The sequence below is a fragment of the Leuciscus leuciscus genome (genome assembly GCF_965113295.1).
Source record: "Leuciscus leuciscus genome assembly, chromosome: 2".
NCBI lineage: Eukaryota > Metazoa > Chordata > Actinopteri > Cypriniformes > Leuciscidae > Leuciscus > Leuciscus leuciscus.
In genome coordinates this window covers 60,945,022-60,968,480 of record NC_138726.1, presented here as the reverse complement: position 1 = coordinate 60,968,480, position 23,459 = coordinate 60,945,022, and the positions used below count along the sequence as shown (strand labels likewise).

At 42.6% G+C, this 23,459-nt stretch overlaps 1 protein-coding gene across 2 annotated transcripts; it reads right to left on the bottom strand.

Annotated features, from left to right (window-relative positions):
• On the bottom strand, positions 1-23,459 carry LOC309492491 (uncharacterized protein). Of its 2 annotated transcripts, none has more exons than XM_082161501.1 (3): positions 23,399-23,459; positions 18,500-18,623; positions 1-972 (listed from the first exon to the last, which is right to left on the bottom strand). In XM_082161501.1, exons 1-3 carry the CDS (start codon positions 23,414-23,416, stop codon positions 173-175), a joined length of 942 nt encoding a protein of 313 aa, XP_082017627.1. In that variant the 5' UTR covers positions 23,417-23,459; the 3' UTR covers positions 1-172. The 2 variants fall into 2 exon arrangements, with proteins under 2 accessions (XP_082017627.1, XP_082017628.1); XM_082161502.1 differs by having other exon boundaries at positions 18,500-18,601; positions 23,395-23,431.

Sequence of the window (23,459 nt, the reverse complement as noted above, 5' to 3'; positions counted from 1 at the left end):
TGAAAATAATAAGCACGGTTTCCATCTTTATTTGCATTTGTGATCATCATGTCTGTGTCTTTGCCAGGCTTGAGATGAAGTGTTGTTTCACAGCAATGTGTTAAATAAAAATGTTTATCTTAATTATATCATCTTTCATTATTTCCACAATCTTCTTAAACTGTTCAACTACTTATTTTATCTGAAGAATAAATTTCAGTGTTTCCGATGAGATTTCTTCTTCTTTTCTCTTGCCTGCTGGTTGATTCATTTCAGAGAGCTCTTTCGAATCTTGAACAATACAGTGAACATCAAGAGCAAGAAACACAGCGGAGAATGCGCCAGCGACCACTGCTGTCGCACGGAGTTCTTTGACAGCCTCTGCAGACCCACGCACAGCTCTGGCAGCCGATGCAGACCCACGTGCAGCATAGACAGCCTTCACAAACACACGGATTTCTTTGGCAGCCTCTGCACACGTTTTTCCAAGTATAGCCAGATTAGCTACTCCTGCGATCATTAATACGTCCTGAGCACCTCTTGCTGCTCTCAGAATGTCGAGCTTATTTAATGCCTCTGTGATTTTATGAATTTTATTTAGAAGCTTTCCCATTGGCTTGATTGTGGTCTGTAACTCATTGATGATCTTCTCAATCTTCTCACGCAGGGTTTTCTGCTTGACCATGTTAGTGATGTTTGATGCTCCACCTGTTACTCCTCCAGCTACTCCAAAAGCGGCACCAACACCAGTAAGAGCTAAAGAAGCACCTAATGTGAACGGGGCCAAACACAATCCTGCTATAGCTGCGATTCCTCCAGCGGCTCCAACTGATGATCCGACCAAACTGCCCACTGTAGAGTTCCTGTGCATGGACTCAAGTTCATCAGTGGCGTCATCCAGCTCCTTTATTTTATCAAGGAGAGTTTGATGATTTCTGTCAAATTCTGACTTTAGTTCTTCAATACTTCCTTTCAAATCAAGTTCCAAGTTTCCTGAAATATATCAAATGTTTTATCATGATTAGAGTATATGAAATTAGTTTTGAGTGCTTTTTAGTTTTATTGGCCTCAAAAAGATAACACATTCTGCTAACATACATTATATGACTAATTACTATAACTTTTACAAGTGTTTAACCACTAAATGTTTTCCATGATGTAACTTAGAAATATTGCTGTACTTCTAATAACATCAATAAACTGATTCAATCAAATCTTAGAGCAAGACAAGCTCACTGTGGATAAATGTTTTCTTCTGGTTAATTTCCATCACCAGCATTACCAAAGATTATGATAATAAATAATGGGCAATTTAAGTCACTTTTAAATTTGTCTATATTTTCAATTGCAATTAATTACTATTTTATATCATGTTATATCATATGAAAATATGTACTATTTTGTGTGCTTTGTCTGTGATGAGTGGCCTGTGTTTAGGCAGTGGCTTATGTTACAATAACATAGACTTGACTTGACATTACTCAATTAAAATAATTAAAATATTTTAATTGTTCTAAAAAAAATTGTCCTCATAACATCGGTATGAAATTAATGTAGATGCAAACATCATTTTATTATTAAACATCATTTCATATTATTGTGTATACCTTGAAATGCAATGTAAGTCACTTTGGATAAAAGCGTCTGCCAAATGTATAAATATAAACAGCATATCTGCATTTTCATTACCCTTCAAATTGCGCCAACTGAAATTGAAATTACGCCCAATGAAAAAAAAAAAATCCTGTATATATATATATATATATATAACAAAAAAAGTTTTTACGCTCGCATAAGGTGTTTTTTCAAGGAATAAAAAAAATTAGTAGCCTATTTTGCTAAATTTTGCTTCTTTTTTTTTTGGCATATACAGGTCAAGTCAAGTCAAGTCAAGTTTATTTGTATAGCGCTTTTCACAATACAGATTGCATCAAAGCAGCTTCACAGTATTAAATTAAAATAATACAACAAAGTTTGTTTCAAGAGGAATTTATTGATTGATAAAATTAAATTAAATATCCCCAAAATATCCCCAACTGAGCAAGCCAAAGGCAACAGTGGCAAGGAACCGAAAAACTCCATCAAGTGACCTAATGGTGTCCTAAAACTCCATCAGGTGCCTTAATGGAGAAAAAAAAACCTTGGGAGAACCCAGGCTCAGTCGGGGGCCAGTTCTCCTCTGGCATTGGATAGAGGCCGGATTGTAGTTTGAACTGTAGGATTATATGAATGCCTGGCTGAAGAGATGCGACTTTAATCTAGTTTTAAACTGGGAGAGCGAGTCTGAGCAACGAACAGTATCAGGAAGACTATTCCAGAGTTTTGGAGCCAAATGTGAAAATGCTCTCCCTCCTTTGGTGGTTCTGGATATCCTAGGTATGACCAAAAGCCTTGAATTTAGTGATCTCAAAGAGCGCGATGGATTATAGGGCGATAGAAGATCCGTTAAATAGACTGGAGCTAAGCCGTTTAGGGCTTTATAAGTCAGTAGCAATACCTTGTAATTAATACGGAACTTTATAGGTAACCAATGCAGTGATGATAAAATCGGTGTTATATGATCATATTTTCTTGATCTCGTAAGAACTCTAGCGGAGGCATTTTGGACTAACTGTAGCTTGTTTATTGAGGATGCAGGACAACCAGCTAATAAAGCATTACAGTAATCCAGTCTCGAGGTCATGAATGCATGAACTAACTTTTCTGCATCAGAAACGTCTCGGTTACGGATGTAACCCTCGTTCCCTGAGTGGGAACGGAGACGTTACGTCGGATGACGACGATTGGGGTTTCGCCTAGAAGCCTATCACCTTCGAGTATATAAAACGAGCCAATGGCAATGAAATGCCATGGGTCTGCGGAATTTGCATAGCGTAACTCCGCCCGCCGCAGGGGGTATATAAGGAAGTACGCTGGCACAATGCAGATATGTCTTCGCTGAGGAGCCGAGACTAGCCCCAGGCGTTTTTCAGCGGTACAGCGGAAGTGGCAGGAAGACGTAACGTCTCCGTTCCCACTCAGGGAACGAGGGTTACATCCGTAACCGAGACGTTCCCTTTCGTGGTCACTCCGAGTTACGTCGGATGACGACGATTGGGGTTCCAGTCTAATCACGCCACCTCGGCTGTCTACCAGTGCCCTGCGTGAGTCTGAGCTCCCTGTTGTGAGACTAGCACGAACGAAGGAGTCCTACTTAACACAGGGATACCAAGGTACACTGGGAAGCATATCTCCAGAGAGAAATATGCAATAATGCCCAGCCATTGATGGGGGGGACTTAGAATACACATATGACCCAGAGGGCTGCATATGGAAAATCACTGGGGTGTCCAGCCGCAGGTGGAATTTTAAACCCCAGGGGTGGCAAGGTGGCTTGCCAAGGGAAAGACACACGCTCACAAGGAGACTTACAGTGGAATACACATGTGGGGGTCGCCCAGAGGGGAACCATGCACATGGAGGCACCTAGTCAAGCGCAAAAGCTGCGTTATGGCAGATTGGCATAACTCAGGCGTTGACGTAACCAGTGCTGGAGGAAACTCAGAGCTTATCAGACTCACCTGAGAGAAATATCGCACGTATCCCGTCCGTGGAGAGGAATGGCGAGCAAGCGAAGACACCTGAGCAGAATCTAGCACCGGCTGGTTGAAGCGAGTACATGAGAAGAAACTGGCTCTACTCGGAGATTATAGAATCTCGCGAATGTGTTGGGTGTCGCCCAGCCTGCAGCTCTACAAATGTCTGTTAGCGAGGCGCCATGCGCTAGAGCCCAAGAGGAAGCCACACTACGTGTGGAGTGGGCTTTCACACCAAGGGGGCACGGACGACCTTGCTGCTGGTATGCCAAAGCAATGGTATCCACTATCCAGTGGGATAACCTTTGCTTTGAGAGAGCCTTTCCCTTCAGCTTCCCACCATGACAGACAAAGAGCTGGTCTGAGGTCCTGAAACACCGCGTTCTGTCCACGTAAGCACGGAGGGCGCGTACTGGACAGAGCAGTGCCAAGGCTGGGTCTGCCTCCTCCAAGGGCAGCGCTTGCAGGTTCACTACCTGGTCTCGAAAGGGTGTGGTAGGAACCTTGGGCACGTATCCAAGCCGGGGTCTCAGGATCACGTGAGAGTTAGCCGGCCCGAATTCCAGGCACGCTTCGTCAACCGAAAATGCCTGCAGGTCCCCTACCCTCTTGATGGAGGCCAATGCAACCAGGAGCGCTGTCTTCATTGACAGGAACTTAAGCTCCACTGACTGTAAAGGCTCAAATGGAGCACTCTGCAGGGCAGTTAGAACCACTGAGAGGTCCCAAGAGGGTACGAAGGGAGGACGAGGAGGATTTAGTCTCCTCGCTCCCCTCAGGAACCTGACGATCAGGTCGTGCCTTCCCAGAGACTTACCATCAACTGCTTCGTGATGTGCGGCAATGGCGGCAACATACACTTTCAGGGTGGAGGGAGACAGCCTTCGCTCCAACCCTTCTTGCAGGAAGGAAAGCACGACACTGATCGGGCATTTCGTGGGTTCTTGATGTTTAGAAGAACACCAGTTGACGAAGAGGTTCCACTTCAACGCATAGGCATGTCTCGTGGACGATGCTCTAGCGGAAGTGATGGTAGCCACCACCGCAGGTGGTAGGGTACTCAAACCTGCCTCGTCCCGTCCAGGAGCCACACGTGGAGGTTCCAAAGATCGGGACGAGGGTGCCATAAGGTGCCCCGTCCCTGAGAAAGGAGGTCCTTCCTCAGAGGAATTGGCCAGGGAGGTGCTGTCGCGAGGAGTACTAGTTCGGAGAACCAGGTCCGGTTGGGCCAATACGGGGCAACCAAAATGACCTGCTCCTCGTCCTCCCTGCTCAGATGCTTCTGACTCCATATGAGGAGGTGGCGAGCGAGTTGCGACATACGGCGGGAGCGTAGACCACCCTGGTGGTTGATGTACGCTACTGTTGCGGTATTGTCTGATCGGACTAGTACGTGCTGGCCCCTGAGCAGCGCATGGAAGCGGTGCAGGGCGAGACGTACAGCCAGCAACTCGAGGCAATTGACATGCCAAAGGCGCTGGGGTCCTGTCCAGAAGCCCGCGGCAGCATGACCATTGCACATGGCGCCCCAGCCCGTGTTGGAGGCATCTGTTGACACAACAACATGCCGGGAAACTCGTTCTAAGGGCACTCCGGCCCGTAGAAAATTGAGGTTCGCCCACGGGGTGAAGGTCTGACGGCAGGCTGGAGTCACTGGGACTCGGAGCGTGCCGTGTTGCCATGCCCACCTCGGGACTCGATCGCGAAGCCAAAGCTGAAGCGGTCTCATATGAAGCAATCCCAGCGGCGTTACTGCGGCTGCGGATGCCATATGCCCCAGGAGCCTCTGAAAAAGTTTCAGTGGAACCGCACTCTTGTCCTCGAACTGACGAAGACAAGTCAGCAGTGACTGCGCGCGCTCGCTCGTAAGCTGCGCGCACATGGCGACCGAGTCGATCTCCATACCGAGAAAAGAGATCCTCTGCACGGGGCAGAGTTTGCTCTTCTCCCAGTTGACCCGAAGGCCCAGACGGACTAGGTGCCGGAGCACTAGGTCCCTGTGTTCGCAAACCTGGTCTCGAGAGTGAGCTAGGATAAGCCAGTCGTCGAGATAGTTCAGGATGCGAACCCCGTGTTCCCGAAGGGGAACAAGGGCTGCCTCGACGACCTTCGTAAAGACGCGAGGAGACAGGGCTAGCCCGAAAGGGAGAACCGCGTACTGGTATGCCTGCCCCTCGAAAGCAAACCGTAGAAACGGTCTGTGTCGAGGTAAAATGGAGACATGGAAGTAGGCGTCCTTCAGGTCGATCGCTGCAAACCAATCCTGCGGCCGCACACACTGGAGGATGTGTTTGGCCGTTAGCATCTTGAACGGCAGCCTGTGAAGGGAGCGGTTCAAGACGCGCAGGTCGAGGATTGGCCGTAACCCACCGGACTTCTTGGGTACAATGAAGTAAGGGCTGTAGAAGCCGGACTTCATTTCGGCTGGAGGGACAATCTCGATCGCACCCTTCGCCAGCAGGGTGACGACCTCCGCTCTCATGACAGGGGCATTGCCACCGACCATAGTGAAGCGGACTCCGCTGAAGCGGGGAGGAGATCGCGCGAACTGAATCGCGTAGCCGAGCCTGATGGTTCTCGCGACCCAGCGGGACAGTCTGGGAAGCTCTAGCCAGGCCTCCAGAAAGTGCACCAGCGGGGTCATACGAACCACAGACGTACCGTCGGTGGGGCAGCGAGGCGGAATGACCGGCACCGGCGAGGGTGGCATCGCGGCCCTGTGCGGGGGCACGGTCATTAACCGCGTCCTGCCAGAGGAGGCCAGGGGAGGGCGCGCGTCCCACGGGGGCGTGCTCTGGCAGGGGTCTGGCGACAGAGGGGGATGAGAGGAGCGTGGCCCGTGGGCGGCGCGTGCTGTCATCCCAGACCTCTGGGACAGAGGAGGGCGGCAGTGGCGGGACCCGAGGGTGGCGCGCACTGCGGCCCTCTGGGTCTGTAGGCTCAGGATTGGGGATTTCGATTCTTTCTTTAACCACATTAGGGTGCTGCCCGTCGTGAGACGAGCAGCGGGGAGTGGAGAACAAAAGATTCTCCCCCGGCCCTCCACCGGGGGAAGGAGTGGCCCTGCTACCACCTCCTGTAGCGAAAAGAAAGCCAATCCTGAGCTGCCCGTCTCAGGAGCGCCGCTTAGCCTGGCGTTTAGCGGGCTGCGGGGCTGGAGAGGGCTGTGGCGCCTTCCTACGGCTTCCTCCACGACGCGGCCCAGATGAAGGCTGCTGCTGGGGCCGTGCGGGAGGGGCGGGAGCCGCGGGAGGGCGCCCTCGGCGGCGAGCAGGCTGAGGATTCTGCACCGACGGCTGAGCAGCAGAGCGTCGGGGCAGAATGTGCTTAATCGCCTCAGTCTGCTTCTGAGCAGTCGAGAACTGTTGGGCAAAGTCCTCGACTGCACCGCCGAAAAGGCCGGCCTGGGATATGGGAGCGTCAAGCAGACGAGTCCGCTCGGGCTCACGCATATCAGCCAGGTTCAGCCAGAGATGTCTCTCCTGGACCACAGCTGTGGACATCACCAAACCCAGGGAGCGCGCGGTCACCTTCGTCGCCCGGAGAGCGAGGTCGGTGGCGGCGCGCAGCTCATCAAAGAGCCCTGGGTCTGTCCTACCCTCGTGCATGTCACGAAGCATCTTGGCCTGGTAGACCTGTAAGATGGCCATGGCATGCAAAGAGGCAGCTGCCTGTCCCGCCGCTCTGTAAGATTTCGCCACCATGGTAGACGAGAATCTACAGGCTTTGGACGGGTGCTTAGGATCACCACGTGATGAAGCGCTTGTCGGACACAGCTGCATCGCGACAGAACGTTCAACCGTGGGAATCCCAGTGTACCCACAAGCATCAGCTCTATCGAGGGGAGGAAAGGCGGAGAAAGCCGTCGAACGATCACGGGAAGACATGGGAGCCTTCCAGGACCGCGTGACTTCCTCATGCACTTCCGGGAAGAATGGTATTGGGGTTGGGCGGCGACGGGTGTCAGCGGCCGCTCCCAAAAACCAATCATCCAGCCGCGAGCGCACTGGATCAGGTGGCGGGGACCACTCAATACCAATGGCCGCGGCTGCCCGGGAAAGCATGGCGGTCAGCTCGGGATCAGACTCGGGCAATGCTGGCACGCCCGAGGGCGGCAACACAGCCGAATCCTCACTTCCCGAGGACTCGCGCCCACCTTGTGATGCAGCGATGGACATAGTATCTTCCTCTGGAGCTCCAAACGAGACGCGCTGGGGCTCCGAAGAGGGACCAGCGGTCTCAGTTTGGACACTCGCGGGTGCTGATGCTGGAGAGGGGTGTGTGGACCGTGGACGTGTCGGCGGTATGTCCCACACAGTCACCCTCAGGTCACCCCGGCCACCAGCCGAAGTACTAGCCCTCTCGGGACCAGTAGATCGGGGTGTGGGTAGGGGGACTCTCGCTCTAGTGAGCTCATTGAGTCTCGACCGCAGCATAGAGATGGTCATGTTCCCGCAGTGAGAACATGAGTCATCCACGAACGCTGCTTTAGCGTGATCAACGCCCAAACACGTTAAGCAGCGATCGTGCCCATCAGAGAAAAATATCTCGCCACCGCAACCAGAAGTGCACGGGCGAGGCATCTTTAAAAAGACGTGCCACGTGCAATGCTCTTTTTGTGAGAGGAAAAACTCCGCGGATGCTGAAGCGAACAGGGAGAAACACACTATCTGTCAGATCACTGACAAGATCAGCAGGGTAGTGAGCACTCGCTGAAAACGCCGTCACACCAACACCGGAGAGTTCGCTCGTCTCGAAGGTAAGAGAAGACTAACTCAGAATATTTGGCTTGCAGGAGTGGAGAAGTTCTCGGCTCCGAAGCGAAAACATATCTGCATTGTGCCAGCGTACTTCCTTATATACCCCCTGCGGCGGGCGGAGTTACGCTATGCAAATTCCGCAGACCCATGGCATTTCATTGCCATTGGCTCGTTTTATATACTCGAAGGTGATAGGCTTCTAGGCGAAACCCCAATCGTCGTCATCCGACGTAACTCGGAGTGACCACGAAAGGGAACTGATAGCATATTACGTAGCTTAGCAATGTTTCTAAGGTGGAAAAAGGCTGTTTTTGTAACATAAGAAATATGATTTTCAAAAGACAGGTTGCAATCGAGTATAACACCCAGGTCTTTTACTGTAGAGGATAAAGTAACAGGACATCCTATGATGTTAAAGTTGTATTGTGCGAGGTTTTGTGGGCGGTTTTTTGAACCGATAAGTATTACCTCTGTCTTGTCTGGATTTAATAAAAGAAAATTACGCGTCATCCAATCTTTTATATCTTTAACACACTCTGTCAATTTGGAAAATGTAGCGTTTTCATCCGGCCGTGATGAAATATATATTTGAGTGTCATCAGCATAACAATGGAAACTAATTCCATGTTTCCTTATAATATTTCCAAGTGGCATCATATATATTGAAAATAACAGAGGGCCTAATACAGATCCCTGCGGCACTCCATAGTTTACTGGAGTTATGGTCGATTTTTCTCCATTTAAATAGACAAAATGGTAGCGGTCAGATAGGTATGATTTGAACCAGCTTAGTGCTTGTCCTTGAACACCAGTATAATTTTGTAGTCGATCTAAGAGTATTGTGTGATCTATAGTATCGAACGCAGCACTAAGATCAAGTAAAACTAGTATTGAGATACAGCCTTGGTCAGAAGCTAAAAGTAAATCATTTGTGATTTCAACGAGCGCAGTTTCAGTGCTATGATGCGGTCTGAATCCAGACTGAAACTTTTCATAGATATCATTTTGTTGCAAGAAAGAGCCCAGTTGAGCGGACACCACTTTTTCTAATATTTTAGACATAAATGGAAGATTTGAAATGGGTCTATAATTTGCTAGATTATTATGATCTAATTGTGGTTTCTTAATGAGAGGTTTTATAACTGCCAGTTTAAATGTTCTTGGAACATGACCTAAAGATAAAGACGAGTTAATAATATTGAGGAGAGGCTCTTCCACTACAGATAACACTTCTTTCAGTAGTTTAGTTGGTATAGGATCTAATAAACATGTTGTTGTTTTAGATGAAGTGATAAGTTTATTTAACTCTTTTTGTTCTATAGTTGTAAAGCACTGTAATTGTTCTTTCGGGGTGATAATTGAAGCTGAATTGTAAGGCGCGATTGAGGATTGAACGTTTACAATTGTGGTTCTGATGCTTTCTATTTTCTCAGTGAAGAAGTTCATGAAATCATTACTACTGAACTGTAACGGGATATTTTGTTCGGGTGACGTCTGTTTATTTGTTAGTCTAGCCACGGTGTTAAATAGAAACCTTGGATTGTTTTGGTTGTTTTCTATTAGTTTGCGGAGGTGCTCAGCCCTGGCAGCTTTTAGGGCCTTTTTATAACGTGACATACTGTCTTTCCACGCGATTCTAAAGACCTCTAAATTAGTTTGTTTCCATTTACGCTCTAAAATACGGGTTTCTCTCTTTAAAACATGCGTAGTATTGTTATACCATGGTGCTTTATTTTTCTCTCTGACCTTTTTTAATTTAATAGGTGCAACCACATCCAATGTTCTAGAGAGAATGGTGCTCATAGTGCTAGTTAGTTCTTCTAGTTCATCTGTTTGTTTGGGTTCAGGCAGCAGCTGAGACAGATTAGATAAGCAATTTGAGAAATTATCTATGGTGGATGGGAGGATTGTTCTGCCTGGTTGATAACGCGACGCCGCATGACATATTACAGCAGTACGTAATATGCAAGTTACCATGTAGTGATCAGTGACTTCATCACTTTGTGGAATGATATCTATATCGGTTGGATCGGTTCCGTGTGATATAATTAAATCGAGTGTATGATTAAGACGATGAGTTGGTCCGGTGACGTTTTGCTTGACCCCAAATGAATTTAATAAATCTGTAAACGCAGCTCCTAACGCATCATTTGGATTATCTACGTGTATGTTAAAATCTCCAACAATTAATGCTTTATCGACATTGACTAATAGGTCTGAGAGAAAATCTGCAAACTCTTTTAGGAAATCAGCGTAAGGCCCTGGCGGTCTATATACGGTAGCCAAGGCTAGAGATAATAGGGATGTTTTTCTAACATCTAAGAGCGTAACATTTAGTACAAGTACTTCAAATGAAATAAACTTATAACCCGTTTTCTGAGTAACATTTAGAATATCTTTATAAATGGTTGCAACACCTCCGCCACGGCCAATCAGACGGGGCTCATGCTTATAACAGTATCCAGGAGGAGTAGACTCATTAATACCGAAATAATCATTTGGTTTAAGCCAGGTTTCAGTAAGGCAAAGTACATCGAAGCTATTATCTGTGACTATTTCATTTACAATAACTGCCTTAGGTGTGAGTGATCTAATGTTTAGAAGACCTAGCTTTAGAAATAGTTTTTGTTTACTAATAGCAACATTTTCTGTTTTAATAACAATTAGATTTTTCCTAGATCCTGCATTAGATTTATTATTTGATCTCACTAAACGAGGAATAGACACGGTTTCTATGCAATGTTCTACACTAGTATTTATATCAGTTGAATTGGTGCAGCAGAGACTATGATTTGGACTTTTGGTTACTAGTCAAAGGGTATTTAACATTTTGGAGATGTTATCTGACAGAAGATCCGCTCCGAATCTGCTTGGGTGTAAGCCATCAGCACGGAAAAGCCTAGGACGCTCCCAAAACAGATTCCAATTATTTACAAAGAGCAGTTTCTGCTCATTGCACCATGACATTAACCATTCATTTAGCGCAAATAATCTGCTGAACTTTTCATGCCCTAGTCGGTACGTGGGAAGCGGTCCTAAAACAATGATCGTTGTTTCAGGCGATGTGCTGCGTACCGTATCGATTAGATTCCTGAAGTCTTTCTTCAGAATCTCCGTCTGGCGCAGCCTGATGTCGTTCACTCCCGCGTGCAGGACCACAGTTCCGACGCGCTCGTCACCGTTCAGGATCTCGGGAACGCGAGCAGCGATTTCAGAAACACGAGCACCAGGGAAGCAGTGACTTTGCACCTTACTTGTACCTAACGTAGCGTGTACGTGCCGAACGATGGAATCGCCGATGATCACAGCATCGCGTTCTGTTTCGCGTAGAGGGGAGAAGCGGTTTTGTGTCGATAACTCGAAAACCGGGAGGGTCGGAGAAAGTCTTGGTCTAAACCTGACTCGCGTCTTCCGCTGCGGAACCACCCAGGCTTCGTGGTGGCGTGTTGGAGCCGGAGTGAACGAGACCATGGCTGATTGCGACCGATGCTGAGGAACGCACGGAGTAGACGCGGTCGGAGTCAGCGGGTTAGTAACGTTAAACACTGATTTGTGTGCGTCGGCGCGTGATGTTTCAAGAGCCAAACACCGGTCTCTCAGCTCGGCCTGTCTCAATAAAAGGTTGTGGATCTGTTTCTCAACAGCTTCCAGCTCAGACTGCAGTGCGTGAAGCTCAAATGTGTCCTCACCTGCACCAAGCGGTAGACTACTTACATCTGATATATTCGCCATTTTAACAGATGGACAGTGAGTTAGCAACGAAGCTACCAGTGATGCTATCAATATTAATACTAATTTATATTATAAGTTTGTTTGTAAATGAGTGTGGAGAAGACGCGTTCAGCCGTGATCCACGGACGTAACCTTTAAGAGTATGCAGCGTTGGATCACTAATAGGCTTGAGACGCGTCTGCTCAACAGTCCGCGTTGTAACTATGAGGTTTTTTAGTGGTAGGGGTGTAGAGTAGACGCACAATAGGCGAAAAAAAAGTGTTTGTTTATAAGTGAGTGTGGAGAAGACGCGTTCAGCCGTGATCCACGGACGTAACCTTTAAGAGTATGCAGCGTTGGATCACTAATAGGCTTGAGACGCGTCTGCTCAACAGTCCGCGTTGTAACAATGAGGTTTGAGCAGTAGTGCTTCTCAGTGAGGAAGAGTAGAAAATGTTCGTTGTAAGCGGGTTTAAAGAGAAAAATCAAGAATTATAAATCAAATCGATAGAGCTCCAAAAACAACAACACATTCAGACGCAACGCATGATAATGACAGGACAAGACATTACTCACCGTGTTTGTTGAGTGTTTCTTATTCACCTGAGCTTTTATGAACTCAAAGGCGCGAGAGAAAATAAATAAATAAAAATAGCTGAGCGCAAGGGTGGCGCGTTAACAGGCTAGCGAATTACTAGCGTGTTATGCGTCAGGGTTGGGTAAGCTGTATTTAGTAGTAATATAAACAACTAGAAATTGTAGTAAATGATGGTTCAAAACAAGGAAATACGAGGCTAAGACGGAGCTTACAGCTCCGAAGCAAACACACTCACAGCAGGCAGCGAGAAAAATCAAGAATTATAAATCAAATCGATAGAGCTCCAAAAACAACAACGCATTCAGACGCGACGCATGATAATAACAGGACAAGACATTACTCACCGTGTTTGTATATGCACTCACCTGCATATACAGGTGACCTGGTGTACGTAACAGTCGATCATTCTTTAAAGATGACGCGGTAAGTTTGGACAGAAGATGAGACCGTTCTTATTAAACTATTCATAAACTATTCTTTATTAATGATATATGTAAACCTACTAACTTTCATCACCATGATTTTTGGAATGACCTATCGCGAGGGAAAAAATTACGTTTTAGTCACATAACATCGGTTAATAGAAATGCTGTCATTTCGCAATAGTTTTTTATCGACATTTAGAAAATATCTCAAAAGTTTTGCGTAAATCTGTAATGGAAACGCAGCTTATGTCTAAAGTAGGCTTTTCTGAGTCTGCCTTAACATATCCTATGAAATCCTATCCTAAAAGCGTGTTTAGTTTGTTCCTGAACAGAGGACAATGAATATGGCAACGTTTTATTACGATGGAGTTTGTACGCATCACAGCAGTTCTATATTGAAGTTCCTTATTTTACAGAAAATAACTGTGATTTTTTGACGTTCATTTTCTTTCATTTTGAATTGTACTCAAAACTTTGTAAAATTACAAATAACATATGTAAATTAAAAATTAAGCTGTTATTTTAGGTATTGTGACATTACCATATGACATGTTACCATATTAATACTAAATATTAATATACATTTTTAAGACCATAAATCACTATTCTGTCTCATTAATGTTAATCAAACAATTGTGATATCATGGAAAAAAGTTGAATATATATTTTTCTAATAGATATGCACTTTTAAACATTTAGTGTGAAATTACAGTATATTCTAGGTTAATAATTGCATTACTTTCACAGTAATTTCACAGTATGACTTCTCTTGAATCTAACTGCACTAAAGAAGTGTTTTACTGTGAGTTTACATTATTGGGAAAAACTATTTACAGTAAACAAACATCATCATGCTGTATTTCTACAGTGCATATGTACTATGAAGATACCCAGCATGCAGTGCGGCATGAATAGATTATGGATTGCTGGTTTTATCTTTGCTGCTGAACTTATGTTTGGTTCACTTTTAGCAGACTGTGTTGTTGGTTTATTTTGTAATGTTGATTTATGTTGTATAAGTGTTTTTATTATTTGTTGAGTGTCATTTAATATTCAACAATATTATTGATCTGCCTGCATTGACAGCATTATATGAGAACTGAACTGAGCTGGACGATGACATCACGGTTTTCTCCAGAGCGGCTGTTTATATACATGAACTAAATTAATAACTTTTTTTACAGAACTTACTTAAGCTGGACTGTGACACTATTTTCTTCTGGAAACAAACTTTGTTGCATAATTTTCCTGTTATCTCAGTAAAGCTGCTTTGAAACAATCTGTAGCCTATTATAAAAAGCGCTATACTGTATAAATAAAGGTGACTTGACTTGATTTACAGTGTGGGTTTTGACTTGGTGTGTGCCAAATTTGGTGGTATTACTAGGGCTGGGTATCGAGTTTGATACTTTTATATGTATATCTATGGAAGTAAAATAATGTCAAATGTTTTTGAAACAAAAAGCAGGTTGAATATTTAAGCTGTGAATATTTCAATTAAAAACATTTCAAACACCTTTTCATTATTAAAAATTCAATAATCCATATTCACCTTTCATATTTCACTTCCAAAACATTCAAACTGTTTAAAAATACAACCAATAATATTCAACAGGCAATTTTCGGGCCGTTTTATTTCGCTTTGCAAAATTCGCTTCCACAAATTCAGTGGTTCAAATTCGACAGTAAATTCAACATTGACGTCCAGGAACTGCAGGAAAAGCAATAGATTACCGAGCATACTCTCCATCTGCTGTTAGTCGACCTCACCATCAGATGGTGCAAAAGCGCTTGTTGTTGACGAAGACATTCATTCATAAAATGGAAATGATTATCTGTGTCAGTATGTGTGGAAAAGATGATAAACACACAAAAGCTGTGTGTTTATGTTTCATTCAATAACTTCATTGTTACTTTCCCTGTGTATTCTACATGTCATCAGCTTTCTCTACCATGAACAGGATTATAATCGGTTTCCCTCAATACCTCATACTCAAGGATTCCCCTTCAGTTGGGACAAAACGCTTAACGTAGCTTAATGGACTAATACAGTGATATGAAAGATCAATCTTGCACCTTATTGGGGAAGTAGGCTGTAGGCTACTATATAGGCTACAGGCAAGCATGGACTCAGAATGAACTTGACGCGCAAAGTTTCATGCTGAGCGTTTCGTGATATACTGGCGATATAGCCTACAAGCCTACTTGTGATATACATATACTGATATACTATATGTATTGCATTAGCTTAAACTGTCATAGCACTTGCATATTGTTGTCCTATTGTTAATTTAACTGTAAATCACTTTGGATAAAAGCGTCTGCTAAATGACTAAATGTAAAATTGGCTTGACATTGGACATTCGCATATTTAGGGACCGTCTCTAAAGTTGCATACAACATTGGCATACACATTTCTAACTCATACCTGTCAAGTTTTGGATTTGAAAATAAGGGAAATCCCCCCCCCCCCCCCCCCCCCATATGAAGAGCATTTATTTAAAGGCTTATTTGCATATTTTCTGTTCATTTATCATTGCTTGTCTTTACATTTACATTTTATTTTCATTCCACACATTCTTTTCATTTCATATTGCTTTTCTTTTACAGATTTTATTTTCATTTCACAAAACTTTTCTTTACTTTTAGTGAGTTATTGTACAAATTTGTTGCAGACTTTGCATTCGCGGTATTTACATGAGGGTTTTGGTTTTTTGGCAGGAGTGCCTTCCGTCTCTGTAGCGTCCATCATCTGTCTCTGTTTTTTTTTCTTTCTTTTTTTTTCAGTTTTTTCCCGCATTGTCACCATAGACTGTAAGGGTTTGTCACTCATCATCTGACCTCACACACTAACCTCGCGACAACTGCCACCTACAGTACCTGTAGTAGGCTACTGCAGGAGGCAGTTATCGCGAAGCTACTGACAGACTCAGATTAAGATATTTTTTTTTTACTCTGCCCGTGCCCGGGTTAGCCTATTATTATTTTTTAATAACGCATGTTAAAAACCGGGAGATTTACGGGAAAATACTAATACCGGAGGACGGCGGGAAAGAAGGGTAAAATACGGGACTTTCCCGGCCAAAACGGGATACACAGGTATGTTCTAACTTCAATAGCAAACTTAAATTTATTTGAATAAATATCAAAAATCCAAAGGGTGCGCATTATGCCTGACACTACATGAACACTTTACAGTGGGTTTTATGACTGAAAGTCGTTCTATTCAAATGCTATTGAAGTTAGAAACGTGTATACCAAAGTCGTGTACACTTTAGAGACGGTCCCTAAATGTGCGAATGTCCAACATCAAGCCAACTTTATGCCAGTCTATCACTGGGAAACGCTCAGCTTTGCGCGTTATTCTGAGTCCATCTGCTTGCCTGCGAGTTTGGTCTTTTACATCACTGTAGTCCATTAATCTACGTTAAGCGTTGTATATGTCCAGAAGTAGCCTATTGAGGGAAACCCTAATAGCCTGGATGCAGCACATCGCCACAATATAAAGTTAAGGCAACTAAACAACCAAGAGAAATATATGTCAACCTCAAAAATGTAACATTGGATCTGTACATCCGCATCGGGGAATAACATTATAATCTCGTTCACGGTAGAGAAAGATGCATAGGCTACACAGGAAAAGTAACCGTGAAGGCACGTGAATTTAACATAAAACAACCGTCATAATAATCACAAATACACTTACATTGCTGTAAATGAGTTTTATGAATGAATGACTTGCTCTAATTTTGCTGGTCTTCGTCAACAACAAGCGCTTTTGCACCATCTGATGGTGAGGTCGACTAACAGCAGATGGAGAGTATGCTCGGTAATCTATTGCTTTTCCTGCAGTTCCTGGACGTCAATGTTGAATTTACTGTCGAATTTGAACCACTGAATTTGTGGAAGCGAATTTGCAAAGCGAAATAAAATGGCCCGAAAATTGCCTGTTGAATATTATTGGTTGTATTTTAAAACAGTTTGAATATTTTGGAAGTGAAATATGAAAGGTGAATATGGATTATTGAATTTTTAATAATGAAAAGGTGTTTGAAATGTTTTTAATTGAAATATTCACAGCTTAAATATTCAACCATGCTGAATTTCAGCCCATAAAAATGCAAGCCCTAAAAATACAATTCATTAAAATGCAAGCATGGTTAATGCAATGCCTATTTTTTTCAAGTAGTGCAATTCAACAGGCTTTTTGTTTCAAAAACATTTGACATTATTTTACTTCCACATATATCAAAAAATCTCTTGTCGTTCTGTATCAAATTTCGATACCTAAGGGGTTAATCTCATCAACGTCAGTGAGCCGATAAGCATGCAGCAATGATTGGCTGTGGCATCAAGGAGAAACACTAGTTTACACCGGTTACGCTCAGAGACGCGGCTCATGTGAGGCTGTAGTGTGTCACCGTCCCAAGTTACCCCCATAGATGCCAACAGCACAAGATGCAATATTTGCGATAAGATAATTGCTGTCAAGACCGGCAACACAACAAATCTGATGAAGGAATAGCGGAATAACTTAAACTTAAGAGCAGAAAGTTGCTCCATCTTCGCCTGCAAGCAGAACTGGAGAGCGTCAAATGAGCCGAAACTCAGCGTATATACTCGCAAAAAATGATAAATAGGAATATGAAAAGCTTGAAATATCTATCTACTTTTAAACAAACCAATTCGAATTGAAAACAAATTCTCTCTGATTATGGAATCCAAATAAAATGTGCATTTCTCTCTGTAGGCGTTCACTATACTGTGGAGATGAAGAGTCAACAACGTCAACGTCATCTTCGCAGCCGACACTGACTCAGAAAACACTAGTTTATTAAAAGACAATTAAAATGTCTCCTTGCTATTTTTTCCCGACACATTAATAATCATTAGGCTACTTTTGCCAGTGCTTTGAGGCAAGCTTTATGTGGCTTATATTCTGCCTCCCAGTGGCCTATATGAGTCTTTGAGTCTGTAAAATAAAGTCAATAAACTGAAAGAAATATTTTTTAGGTAATATGTAATGTAAACTTGTTAAAACGGATTGCATAAAATTGATATCAACATTTTTTTTTTAACGATATACAGCCCTAATTACCAGGGATTTTAAGGTATGTTGTTTTCTCAAAATTGACTTTGCTGACCCTATGAACTTCATATATGTGTAGCGCTGTCATTTTTTGACAGATTCCAACATATCATAAATCATTTTGAAGAAAAAACTTAAGCTCAGAAGAGAGAATCGCGATGCATTAAGGAATTTTAGCACTGAATTTTATGGATCAATCGATATTATATACACAGGACTAAATTTAATATTAATTTCCCTTTAAACATGTTTGTTTTCAAATATATTTAGTAAACACAAATTGTCATTTTCTGAGGAGGATTTGATTTGAAGCTGCTAACACAAAACTGATGTTGATCAAATTCATCATGAAATGCACTTACTGAATGAAGGAGGGTGCCTAATGCTATTATTTGAGGAATCACTGTCATCACTGTCATCACCGGCATCACTGGCATCACCGGCATCACCGTCCTCACCGGCATCTTCGGGTTTTTTGCCATGCATCTTTAGGGTGGAAAAAATATGTACTCTTAATATGCATCTATGAAATTCACATATAAATATTGTTATTTGAGCCCCTTTAGTGTTCAGCATATGATAAAACTAAATAGTCTTTATGAATCTTAATTCTGTGGTTACTTGTTATTGAATTTCTGAGCATGACACATTACTGTTTATTAAAGTAACACTAAGTAACTTTTGCTCTCGGGCTCCCCCTACAGTTGGGAAACAGTATTGTCTTCTACTACTGTCGTAAAATCTGTCATGGTTACATGGTTAACACGTGCATTTGTTGACAAGCCGTTACTCGAACTCTGCAAAAGGAGTTCTCACGTCTTGGGTAGACTGCCTGCATTGAGTGTGAAATGTCTTCAACCCAGGTACAGTATTTCAGCATGTCAAATGAATATAATTTCATGGGTTTTATTTTTTTCAAGCGCCAAAATATCGCGTAGCTCACGTTTACAAGCCAGCGTCATTATAGTAGCCTATTAGCTAAGGTTTTACAGAATTCTAATTCAATTCAATGTTTGTGTGGGAGGTAATAGCCATATATCGTCAACATTATAATATCAAGCTACCATAGATGAATCTGCAAAGTTGAAAAATCGATTTGCATTATAACCTGAGGCAAGACACTTTCACCAGAAAAATAAATAAACAAACATGACTATCAGCCTGCAGTCATTAGGCTAGTTAGCCTAAAATATGATTTTGTCCGTCTAATCATGCATTATTTACTTGCAAGAATGTAGCCCCCAGAGCCATAGAGAGAGAGAGTTGCGACACTCTTTGATGTCGCCGCTATGGCTGTCACGTGGTTCATGTAAGCCCCAATAGTTCCAAAACGTACGCTGGCTGTCATGTTCTTCTATGGGACAGACAGCAGCGATTGCATTATTGAACGGTAAATATAAAATAAAACACACACCCAAGTACTTTTTCAGCTGTTATAGCATTATTGCATTTTGTTAATGGCAGTTTTGCATTTGGAGATACGTTTTAGGCTATATTTTTGGAGGGAAAAGCTTATAGTGTTCATGTTCGCATGGGTAGTAGCACTGGCTTTAGCGGCTCTAACTTAACTTTTCCATATCATTCATCTGATGATGGACGTCTCATGATATTTATTTTAGCACAACTGGGCTGTATTAGGCTATTGATTCCCGTGATTTTGCTTATAAATTTTGATTCAGCCATTAGCCTACCTTCGTGATCACGCAAAGAGGTCTGCCGTGGCGGTCCGTTCAGAATTCGCTTAGAAGCTAGCTCACTTCTTCTGATGAAAGTGGCCACCCCCCAGGACCACAACGTGAAACATAATCATGTTAAGACTAAGAATATTATTTTAAGATTAAGCCATACACATTATCAAAACTATAACAGATTAAAAACGAATTTAAGCATGGCTGATACAAATGAAGGTTTTCAAATAAAATATTTTTTATTAAACAATGACAGACAACAAAAATGTGTGCTTGTGTGTGTGAACAAGAAAAACAAAAACCAGGGGCAGGTGATCCATGAAACAGACAGGACTGGTGATGGCCATAACAATCCTAAAGGTCCAGCATTGTTCTCACAAGCCGCTTCACACAAGACAATAATAACATAATGAAAAGTTAGTATATCCCAAAAAATTAAATTAAATAAAAGTTGCTATAAAGGTGGTAGCGATTCATTACCGAACTCTTAGCTGACGAAGTCGCGCTAGCTAACTAACGTTAGCTAGCAGGCAGTGCTTGAAAATTGGTTGAAACAACCAACATAAAATATAAATAATTACGCTGTGCATGTACAAATGAAGACCAGTATAAGCATCGCAAAGGGCCTCTGATACAATATAGACAGTTGACAATTCAAAAGAGGTCGATATTTCGGCAACTTAACTCTGGAACAACTCGACGCGCAGCAATGTAAGTGAATGGTGTCCAACGCCCAAATGACAGTGTTTGGAACTATTCCGATCTTCATATCCCGGAAGTAGGCGGTTAAAAGCGCCGCCATTATTTACAACGGAGGTCTATGGGAGTGTCGCAACTCTCTCTCTCTATGGCACTGGTAGCCCCTACCAAACTTGGACACGCCGTTTAGACATACTGTAGGCTTACTTCTGACCTTTTTTTTTTTGTCCGTTGCTGCTTTGGCCATGGGGCTGTTTACACCTGGCCACTTCATGCGTTTTCTCAGATCGGATAGCTATCTGATTTATCAAAACGATTCCATTTACACCTGGTCACATAAATGTGTTTTTGCGAAACGGATTTAAATCCGATCTTCAATTCCCGCGCTATATGCAGATTTATTGGAGTGCACGTCACCGAAAGCAACAGATACGAGCTGCATTTTATTGATCATCAGCTACATTTTCAAAATCAAAGACCGCAATAAGAGAGAGCGGCAACAGCCCTGGTAAGATCATTTCATTTCTTTACTTTTAATTATGATGATTGTGTGTTAAGCGTCTTACTTTCACTTTGATTTGCGATAGTTTGCACGTTGACTTGACAAATAGATGCTCATCTGCTCATCTGCGGTGATTCAGCGTCGTCATATCTGGCTATCACATTACATATAGCCTAAAACGCGTTTATTTTTTATTATTTATTTAGCATTTTTGGGAGGAGTACAATTTACATATGTGGTTTCAACAACCAGATGCATTTACACTTGTCCAGTTTCGTCTGGAGTGCGGCCCAGACCTCCTCCTGAAGTGGTTTTGAGCGATCGGTTTCAAATCCGTCTCGAATGCGTTTCGGAGGGCATTTACACCTGGTCTTTTCACGATCGGATAGCTATCTGAATTGAGAAAACGCATGAAGTGGCCAGGTGTAAACAGCCCCAAAAGCATACGCATGAAAGCCGGAAGACAAACGCTGGTTGGCCTCTCGCGTCCAAATTTGACGAAGTGGTGGGGGAAGTGACGTATGCTGTTTCTTTTTGCGCTCGGGTAACTACCCGAACCCCGAAGTTACATAGTGCCAGTAAAAGCGATACAGACCCCGTCAGGCTATGGCAGACGTGTCATTCAACCTATTGTAAGTCGATGTACCATCACAAGGGTTTTGGAAATACATTATGAAGGTCGAAAAGTTACATAGTGTTGCTTTAATTGCTTGCACAGAAAGTAAAAGTGTTACTTGAGGCTCACTCAGCGAAAGCATTCACACATGTACCGAATCTTCAGACCAAGTCTGCAAAACTACAAGCACATTATACACTTTACTCTCAGTTTGCAATTGCACTTTTTGCTAAATGCTCTATAATACCTTTTTTTTTTGCTTGTATTTTTGCTTTGACTTTTCTGTAGCAGTTTTGTGATGTTCAGAGTCAATTTACAATAAAAAAAAAAAAAAATATATATATATTTTTTTTTTATTGTAAATTTTTTATTGCCACCATTGTTGAGATTGAAATGCTGATTTTTGATGTTTGTGTGTGACTCTAAAGGATGCTGTTGTTAATTTTTGTTTTTGTGCATGACATGTTTAAAAATCCATCATTATAACGGAGTGTTGTTGGAACTGTTGCTGTAGTTTCACAGTGGTGGTAAAGTCAAATTTAAGTCTGTTAATAATGTAAACACTGAGGGATTAAACACTGAGATCAGTGAATCAAGCGTGATATAACGCTATCATCTCTTTCTCTTTTCTATCATTTACAGGATAAACATGAATGAACATAAGGTATGTTAAAGATTCAGAACAGCTTGTAAACAATGTCACGTAGCATTACATTCACTGGAGCCGTATGGATTACTTTTATAATGATGGATGTGCTTTTTGGGGCTTCAAAATAGGGTACCATTCACTGCCATTATAAAGCTTGGAAGAGCAGGATATTTTTTAATATAACTCTGATTGTGTTTGGCTGAAAGAAGAAAGTCATATACACATAGGATGGCTTGAGGGTGAGAAAATCATGGGACAATTTTCATTTTTGGGTGAACTATCCCTTTAAGATATATTTACTTTTACATTTTAGGGTTATATTCTCATCTGTCAACGTTTTTTTAATTTTATATACACTGTAAAACATTTCTAACCCTCCCAAATCAAAAATTTCAAGTGACCGATAACATCTACATTTTTCAATTGGCCCAAGTGAAATTCTGTAAATTATAAAATTAAATTTACAGAATTTCACTTGGGCCAATTGAAAAATTTAGATGTTATCGGTCACTTGAAATTTTTGATTTGGGAGGGTTAGAAATGTTTTACAGTGTATAGTATTTAAAAATAGTATTTCCATTTGTCAAAGGCAAAAAAAAAAAAAAATCATTTGGTATATGGTGCCATACTTGTTACAGAATTTACAATTTATTACAAATTCGATAAAAAAAAAAATATCAAATCAAATCATCATACATCAAATGTATTAAAATTAAACTTTTGCAGGTCAATAGTTTTACGTCTTCAAATAAGGTTCATGATTTCACGAGTTCACACTTACGAATGATCAGAGAATGAATAGTTATGCGTATTTGGCGTGCTGTCCGGGGGAAAATTGGGCCCGAACCCAGAGTACTCCCCCCGTGTCTCTTGGTTAGGATGATAACCAGGCAAGTGTGAGGAGATGGGGTGGTAGAGGGATGCTGAAAACTGTCGAGGAATATGGGTGAGTCGACTGTGTGTATTTAAAGGCCTTTAATCATGCTGATTGAGTGGACCTGTTGATTTCTGATTGCTGACAGCTGGTTGGAATGACTTGATTGTTTGATCATTAGAACGTGTTCCTCCCGAACTTTGTTAATAAAACATCATTAATTTTTAACTCACAGGGTTTTCTTCCATCATGTTTCCTCCTCTCAGAAGACCTCCACAACTCTTCAGTTATCTG